General features: G+C 40.6%; 1 protein-coding gene across 1 annotated transcript; it reads left to right on the top strand.

Moving 5' to 3' along the window:
- The first annotated feature begins 698 nt into the window (after window positions 1-698).
- Window positions 699-2558, top strand: LOC121776951 (protein FAR1-RELATED SEQUENCE 5-like). The gene is made up of 3 exons (XM_042174090.1): window positions 699-708; window positions 1185-1947; window positions 2159-2558. The coding sequence occupies exons 1-3, from the start codon at window positions 699-701 to the stop codon at window positions 2556-2558; spliced, it is 1173 nt and encodes a 390-aa protein (XP_042030024.1).
- Window positions 2559-9511: the final 6953 nt, after the last annotated feature.

The raw sequence follows: 9511 nt of genomic DNA, 5'->3' as shown, positions 1-9511 counted from the left end.
GTAATGTATAGTATATTTCATATAATGCATATTTAGCTTAACTTGTACGTTTTCGTTTATATAAACAGTAAGCGTTGTGCCTGCCTGTTCTGAGGAATTAAAGCCAGTTGTTAGTCAGAAGTTCCAATCATTAGATTGGTCTATTTCTATAGGACCAATCATTAGATTTTTTTTCCCATTATCTCTTATTGTGCATTAAAACTCATATCACTTCTAAATGGTCTATTTCTATAGGACGGAAGGAATACTATTTTTTTGAACAAAATGAGGTACTATTATTTATTTACTTATTTTTTTCATACTTTTTAGTTATATATATATATATATATATATATATATAGTTGTGTTCAAATCCTTTTCCCCTTATTAATCCTTTCTTCTTCTTAATCTCCAGAGTTGATTTATGCTGATCTGATGGACTTAATCTTTGATTGAAATTATCATATTTCATGATTTTTTAACGTGAGAAGGTCAAAATAGAGAATCTCTATTGGAGTTAGTTATGGAATGGTCCATGATTTCCTTCGTTGAGGATTTCTGCACTTTTTTCATCAAGATTTGTGCAGATTTCGTTCCATTCTTTCTCCTTCAGTCTGCGTTTTATCAACATTCAAGAACACGGCGATAAATTCATGTTTCACAGCTTTATCGAATCTAAATCGAACTCATACCGATTTTCCACCATAGTTCGATTATCAATGGAAGAAGGTAATCCACTGATTTACGCCCATGTTTATTGATTTGGATTGTTTCAAATTTTTTTGGTAAATCAGTTGCATAACTTAAACTGTTTACATCAGGAAATTCGTGTTTCATGTTGGTGTGCCTCTTTTCTGTTTTATCGAAACATGATTGACGTTTGATGGTTATGTGGTGGCTACGGTGCATTCATACTCATAGGTTTGTTATTTCATGTGACATAGGGGTTCATTCATTCCCACAGGATTGCCGATTTCTGGGGCTAGGAGTGTTGTATACTGTGAGATTCAAAACATGTATGTATGTCCGCGAATTAGAGCCATCCCTATAGTGTTTGGTTTAATATTGACTTGGTAGTTAGAGAAAATTATACATGTAATGTACAAGTATGATTATATAATGCACTCTTTATGGTCGGTAATGTATAGTATATTTCATATAATGCATATTTAGCTTAACTTGTACGTTTTCGTTTATATAAACAGTAAGCGTTGTGCCTGCCAGTTCTGAGGAATTAAAGCCAGTTGTTGGTCAGAAGTTCCAATCATTAGATTTTGCACTCGCGTTTTATGATGTGTATGCCCGGGCCGTTGGTTTTGATACGCGCAAACAAGGGGTGAGGAAGGTGGACGATGTTACAACGTGGTATTATGTCGTATGCAACATGGAAGGCCAGAAGAAGTCCAACGAGGATGACCAATTGAATGCACGTTCCGGTTTCTCAATGAAGCGCCGACGTTTATCCAAGAGATGTGGTTGTAAAGCGAGTATATCATTCAAGTATTTCTCTGATAAAGGACATGCAGGTTATATAGTACAGGATTTCAACGAGGTTCATAACCATGATATGGTTGAGTCAGAGCATCAGCAGTTTATGTCTGTTAACCGTCATTTGGATGACGTTCATCAGAAATTCATACTAGATTGTTCAAAAGTGAATATTGGCCCCACACTTACATTTAAGGTGTTGAAAGAAACTCTCGGTGGGTTTGACCTCATCGGTTGTACGGTTGGTAACATCAGGAATGCTTCACGCTACATCAAAGCATATGCACATGGATTCGATGTGCAAATGGTGTTGGACGACATGGCTAAAAAGAAGGAAATGTCCGAGTCGTACACATATCATTACGAGGTTAACGAAAACAACCAGTTGGTTGCTCTGTTTTGGTGTGATGGCTTGATGAAGAGGAATTACCACATGTTTGGTGACGTTGTAGCCTTTGACTCCACGTATAACACAAATAGGTACATATGTTTCTGCATTAGTATGTGCACTATAATTACGTTTGTATTCATTATAATACGCTAATAGCTGCATTATTCAGATTTCATTATTATTTAACTGTTAATAATATTATGTGCATTATAAGGATTTTTTTATACATTACTACACTGTTAAAGAATCATTATTTTTCCTGTGATTAATTTAATAACACGAAAACGATTGTGTATGAAGGTATTGCATGATATTCACTCCTTTCACGGGAAAGGACAATCATGGAAGACCTGTAACCTTTGCGCCTGGCTTGGTATGCAATGAGAAAACACGGGCATTTGGCTGGTTGTTTAGACATTTCGTTGAATGCATGAGAATAGCACTGAAGATGATCGTGACAGGTCAAGACTTGGGAATGAGATCAGCCATTGAAGAGGTTCTGGTTGGCACGCGACACCGATGGTGTATGTGGCATATAATGCATAAGTTGGCTACCAAGGTTCCAAATAGGTTGCTGAGGGATGATGATTTCAAGAAGGAATTCAATGCATGCGTTTGGTCGGATCTTCTTGAGCCCGATGAATTTGAAGAGGAGTGGAACAGAGTTGTGGCAAGGCATGGGTTGGGAGACTTTGACTGATTCAACACATTGTACGAATATAGGCATTTCTAGATACCGGCGTATTTTAGAGATTTTCCTCTAGGTTCGATGATTAGGACTACGTCCATTTCAGAATCGGAGAACAGTTTCTACAAAAGATTTTTGAAGCCCCGTGCGAACATAGCCGAGTTCTACTTGAATTTCAACCATGCTGTTGAATTCCAGCGAAACAATAGGGCAGTTTTAAACTACCACGATGCCACTGTTTTGACCATTATGGCCACTACGCTGCCGTTCGAGAAACATGCTTCGACGCTATACACTGATACGATGTTCAAGAGAATACGAGAAGAAATCGTTGAGGGTAATGATAGATGTCGCGTCCTAGGTTTTTCATCGACTGAATTTGTTGACATATATAAGCTTGGGGATAGCAATCGCAAATCATATTTGGTGACACATGATAGGAGTGATGATTCATACTCTTGCGAATGCAAACTCTTCGGTCGGCATGGATATTTGTGCAGTCATATTTTTTTTCTGTTCAGGAACAATGAATTGAAGAAAATACCTGATAAATACTGCCAAAGCAGGTGGATGAAGACTCCGTTAGCCAAGGCGCTCTGATAAGTCGTATTCTGAGCCTTGGTTACTGGTCAGTATAATGTGCATAATTAGAATATATTCTGCAAAACAGTTGCTAAAGTGTGCAGGGAAATGTTCTAGCCAGTATGGGAATGTTCGGAGAATTCAGGTAAAAAGGGCGTCAGGATGTTGCTATCCTGACCAGTATGCATGCCAAAAAGGCTCGAGATGGAGAAGAAGGATAGCTGGGAAGATCAGCTGCAAGCAAGGGGGCAAAAGAGTCATTTCATGTTTGAAGTCTACCCTAAACATAAGGGAGGCCTCCCTATAAAAGGAAGCCACTTGGAGAGAGAATCATCATCAATTAGTTAGTTAACTCCTACGCTTAGTTAGCAATCTCTCTTCGGTAGATCAATCCTTCAGCATTATCTTTCGCATTCTCGTTCCTCGCCGACAGCCATGGTCACCTGAAGATCATCAGTTCGCCAGAGTTCCCCATCATCTCGTTCCAGCCAGCGTGTCTCGTAGTTTTAATAGTTTCATCGCCCGGAGTGGCAAAACAATCTTTATTTGCTTTCTTAGTTAATCGCGTTTTTTTTTCTCACGTTAGATTTGTCGTACTTTCAATATTTGCTTACCTTGAAGTCTTTGTTGTGATCCAACGTTTCTATGATATGAAGTTATTTTGTGCATTGGTTTTTGTCTGATTTCGTTCTTTCTGCCTAGATAGCTTAGATCTAATCGTTACAGTATTTCCAGTGTTGAATCGCATGTTTTTCATTTCCGTAGTTAATCTCTCTGAGTTTGCAAGTCTAGATAGCTGTTAGATTTTAGATCTGAAATGGTTAAGTGTGAAAGCCCAGTTTACGTGATTTCTGCCACCTTGCATGTCACCCAGTAAGTGTAATTGCAGTTCCTGTGTTCGATCTTTCAATTTGAGGTTTTAATTGTAGATCTGTGCTCATGAAGTCGTTAATCTGTGTTTCTATGGTGATAATTCTGGATTCGCTGATTTGATTTGATTCATGTTGTAGAAGATAACATCTCCATCCAACTTTGGGACCACTTTTGCTTTTTAACTATCCTTACTTTTCAGCTGTTACTTTTCAGATCTGTAGGCCTAGTCACCTAACTACCTCTTTTTCCTCTGATATTCTGTTTAACCTTTTATAGTAAACTAGTACTTTCCATATACTTCCTGAAAACCATGTTTCCCACTTTCCACGTACACAGCCGCCTGTCCAACACCTTTCCCACCTCCTAGTCAGTAGAATACCACCTTAAATTCCAGCCTATATAAAGTCTCAACCCAAAGCGTGGTAGCTAACCAACCTTTCCAGAATATCACCGCAATTCCCAAAGCGCATTCATCTCTGTGGGATTCGACCCTTACGTCCACTATACTAGTCAGTAGAAGTGGGTTGAGGATTTATTGATACCAGGTTCAGGCATAGCTGGGGTTCCATCCTGATCAGTAGGATACATCCAGTGCTCAAAACGACACCTGACACAAACCTGCTCTTTCAAATGGCTCCATTGCCGGGGATGAATGGCGTTATTAAGTGTTATTGTGTGTGATACTCTGGCGTATATATTGTGGATAATTTTTTCTATTTCTTGTTATTTCAGTTTATGAGAAGCAGTTCGGCTCCTGACCAGTGGAGACCGAAGATACTTCAGCTAGGCTCTATACTCGTAACCACTCGATCCGGCCTGTCGACAGCTTTGTCTGATTTAGGTTCGAGTAGTGACGAAGAACAAGACACCATGGAAGGAGGAATACCAGAACAAGTGCTACAGTTGGAAGACAATTCAAGGAGAATGGCTGACCACGATGATGACGATCCAGACATAGGAACACTGAATGCGCATACCGAAGGAGAATCACCGCAAGCCATAGTAGTCACCCCGGGGTAGACAGCCTGTGATGTGAAGCCCCATGTTATTGCAATCCTGCCCACGTACTGTGGAAAGAGCTATGAAGGCCCTTACGAATTCCTTCATGAGTTCTGTAAGATTTGTAGGGCACAGAGAAGGCCAGTAGGGGCGACCGAGGATGACTATAGATTGAAGGCTTTTCCGTTCGTTCTAAAAGGGGAGGCTAACACCTGGTTCATGCGATTACCCCCCAATTCCATTGAGAGTTGGTCAGATTTCAAGTCGGCATTCTTAGGGGAATTCTTCCCGTCATCAAAGACGAGCGCGCTGAAGAGAGAGATCACTAGTGTGAAACAAGGGTACGATGAACCTTTGAGTGACTATTGGGCGAAATATATGAGCCTCTTGGATGCATGTTCGAATCATCGTATGGCCGATATAGAAATACATCATACCTTTTATGAGGGGATGAACAAGACAACGAAAGACTTGGCAAACTCTTCGTCAGGAGGAAGCTTCACGCAGTTAAGGGTCAGTGAAGCTAAAAGGGTCCTAGGGAAGTTATTGAGTGCAAAGAAGGAGTACAACAATTCAAGGGATGACTACAACAGAGAAAGAATTGCAAGTGCCTTGTCTACTGACCAGGAGCATAAGATAGAGCAGAAGATGGATTTGAAGATGGACGAATTGAAGAAGACGCTCCTGAGCGCGATCGAGAAGAATGCACCACCACCTTCCCCAACTGGAAGCTACAAGGGTGCAGAGCAAGGGAACCAAGGACCAGGCTATGATCAGCCTAATGATTTCGTCAATATGGAGCAAGTAAATGCTGCCGGGTTCTACAATTCTAGTGGGCACTGGATCCAGGGGAGACAACGGGACGCACCATGGAGGGATCACCCGAATTTTCGATGGGGAGACGAGAACCAAAATCAGAACCAAGGTCAAGGTCAGAACCAATACAACCCCCACCCGAACTAGAATCCCAACCGCGGCCCAGCAAATCCTGACCACCAAGCCAACTGGTCAGGAAGGAACCAACAAACCCATAACCAGAACCCACAAAACCAGAACCCAAACCCTGTTTATGTACCACCTCACCAGAGAAACTTTCAAAATTACTAGAATCAGCCTAATCAGGGTCCACAACATCAGCAGAACCAAAACCAGTTCCAAAGCCAAAACCAGTTCCAAAACCAAAACCAGAACCAATATCACCAAGGCCAATATCACCAAGACCAGTACAATCCTCATGGCCAGTATAACCAATACCCACCTAACCAGAACCAACAAAACTTGCAAAATTTTCAGCCCGATCAAAATTCCCAGTATAACCATAACCTAGGGCCAAATCAGTCCTAATACCCTAACAGGTCAAGGAGATCTATGGAGAACATGATGGGAGAATTGCTTGCTTCGCAGCAGAGTATTAAAGGTGAATTGCAGTCCCATAACGAAGTAGTGTAGGGGATGCAGAATGCCCAGAAGGAGCATAAGGCGAACATAGATATGATGAGTAGGCAGTTGGCCCAGCTGGCCAATTCGATGGGTGAAATGAAAGGAAATTCAGGGAAACTCCCGTCGACAGTCCATGTGCCTGAGAAGGCAAACGTAAGCAAGGTCACATTGCGATCCGGTACCACCTATGAGGAGCCCAAACCGAAGAAGTCCAGTGGAGAATCAATTGGAGCAACATTGCCGAGAGACGTTGTCTCGGAAGAGGAGCTACGCAGACCTCTACCCCAAATGCAGGATCCATTTTTCTTGGATGAAGAACCGTCGAGGAACAGTGAAACCGGAGGCATGCAACCCAAGGTGGACTCATCTAGGGAGAAGGAATCGACGAAGGAAACTCCAGCCCAGAATGCGCCCGAGAAAGACTCCGGGAAGGCTGTCGAGGGACCGGTCGAAGAAAAAAAAGGAAAAAAGCCATTCCCTTATCGTTTCGTGACCAAGAGGAAGAAGGAAAACCCAGTGGATTACATGTCAATTTTTGGGAAGCTGGATGTCACCATACCATTCCTCCAAGCCGTAAAGCTACCCCTGCTTGGAAAATTTATCAAAGAATTCATAGCCGGGAAAGCCCAGAAGGATGGGAAGATCATGGTGGAAGGGATAGCGTCAGCAATTGTGCAGGAGAAGTTACCGCCCAAGAGAGCCGATCCAGGTATGATCACTTTTCCCATAACTATAGGAGAGGTGAAAGTCGAGCATGCAATGTGTGACCTGGGAGCTTCTATTAATGTTATGCCTTTGTCAATTTATAACCGGCTGAAGGGAGTAACGTTATCAAGTACTAGGGTGTTGATCCAACTGGCTGATAGGTCATGCATAAGTCCTGAGGGTGTGTTAGAGAATGTGTTGGTGAGAGTACATGATTTTACTTATCCTGCTGACTTTTACGTGATCAAGATGGGTGAGTCTGAAGCTAGGGAGTCTAGCGGTATTTTGTTAGGAAGGCCATTTCTTAGGACAACCAAAACCATTGTAGATATGGCTGAAGGAACAATTTGCATTGATTTTCATGGAGAAAAGTTTACCTTTGATATCAATAAGGCCATGAAGAAACCTATCGATTCTGAAAATCTATGCTAGTGGATGTAATTGTGCTGGGGTTTGGAGCCCCTTGCACAGCGGAAGTCATGCATTCACAAATAAATCATACATATGGATCTATTTGACCGATTATGGGATTAATTGATTCACATGTTAAACATTGAATTGCATACAAGAACGCACAAAAATCATGCTTAAGGAATTAAAATCCTAATTCATGATATTCTACGGTTTAGGATTACCGATCTGATTCTCCAAAGAATCGACGATTGCTTGCGCCTTCTCCATGCGATGTTCTTCGTACTCAACCACGAATCTTCTAATCTGTATCCTGAACTCAGAATCTGACCTTTGGGTGGGCAAAGCTTGTCAGAATCGAAAAGGGCTTGATTAGAAAGGAGATAGAATACCAGTTCTATCAAAAACTGATTTTTTCGTCCACTCCCAGAGGGGAGCACGAAAATTCTAGGTTAATTAACGCTAAATCTCACTTCTAATCTCCTTTCTAATCTCCTTTTATATTGAGTTATAATGGGCCAGATTAGGGATCCATGGAGGTTGGACTTGGGCCAAACCTGTTGGACTTTTACTAATTAAATTGAGCCCCAATTTAATACAACTCCGACAGAATATTATTATCAGCCACTACAGTAAAATAATATTGACTACCCGTCCAATCCCAAATTACGAGTAATCCGGGCTTTATCTCTTTAATTTATTATTTCCCGTGTTTAAGATATAAATATCCATTAATTAATTTAAGTCTGCTATTTGACTTTAATTAATTAATATATTTTTTCAAGAGTTGTCTAGTTCAAAATCTTTATTTGTTATTCTGGAATAAATTCCAACCGGCCGGGTTTCTGAATAATAAAACCTTTTTCGAACACCTCTTGAGGATATTGTCAAACTGGACTCACCCAGCACACGATTCATTGCAATAACAATACTAGCACCTCTAGACATTAATCACCACTACCCAAGATATTAGGATTCTTGGATTGCGAAAAATCCTCACCATTTGATAAATCAAAGTAGTGCATAATCAATATCATATGCTCAATGTTATATCAACAATGATTATGAAATAACAATCACCGAGACCTCGTCTTTCAGTAAATAGCAAGAAAGACTTATCTCAACTGTTAGATCCTTCAGTGCTATACCACACCAGTGTCGTTTATTTCCTAAGGTAAGGAAACATGCGGACTGACACTGCAACCTTTCACGATAGGTAGCCAAAGCCTATCTAGGTTGTGAAATTCTATTTCTCTTCTACAAAGAACCGACTGCGTCACCTTCTGTGAACGTCATTCATGACCAGTCTACTATGCAGAAGAATTAGACTTATTTGCTTCTTATACATTTAAATGTTTGAGAAACATCTTATAAATGCATAAGCAAACACCAATGCGATAAAATTACTTCTTCTCGCCTTGGGTTAAAAGTGGATTGTAGAGTTTATTGTATACAAGCAATTCTATCCGTGCAACATGTTCGAAATATGCTTTTCAGTATACCAATCCTAACAATCTCCCACTTATACTCAAAATCATGCTTTCGAGTATACCCACTGCCAAAACTCTCCCACTTATACTCTAAGCAGGTCTCGGGCCATGATACATCGAACTACCATACTTTTCCCCTCATGTGTAAAACATGTTGACATATAGGCATTTTGTAAAAAGAATTCTGCCTGGTTGTTCTCTGATGATATCTTGGTACCCATAATGTCTCGCTGCGCACTTTTCCTTAATTAATTTCATACTTCCGCTATATGTGATTGTTTAGCTTCATCAGCTCGTGATTCCCTTGAGTTAGACATATGACTAGAGTAATTATAACAAAATATAATACTCATACACATACTCAGAATCACGGTCAAAGCTATTAGGAAGTTACTGAGATTAACAACTACCTTAGTAGTTTCTGATAAAATCACACTTGTAATTTTCATGATAGAGTCTGCGATG

Source organism: Salvia splendens, chromosome 2, assembly GCF_004379255.2.
Source record: "Salvia splendens isolate huo1 chromosome 2, SspV2, whole genome shotgun sequence".
Lineage (NCBI taxonomy): Eukaryota > Viridiplantae > Streptophyta > Magnoliopsida > Lamiales > Lamiaceae > Salvia > Salvia splendens.
Note: the sequence above shows the minus strand (reverse complement) of the source record. Positions and strands in the feature narration are given on the sequence as shown.

What these genes read in the sequence shown, in the direction of transcription:
- LOC121776951 (XM_042174090.1), top strand. An exon ending in TCCACGTATAACACAAATAG is followed by an intron (nt 1,948 to 2,158) that starts GTACATATGTTT and finishes TTGTGTATGAAG; the next exon opens with GTATTGCATGATATTCACTC.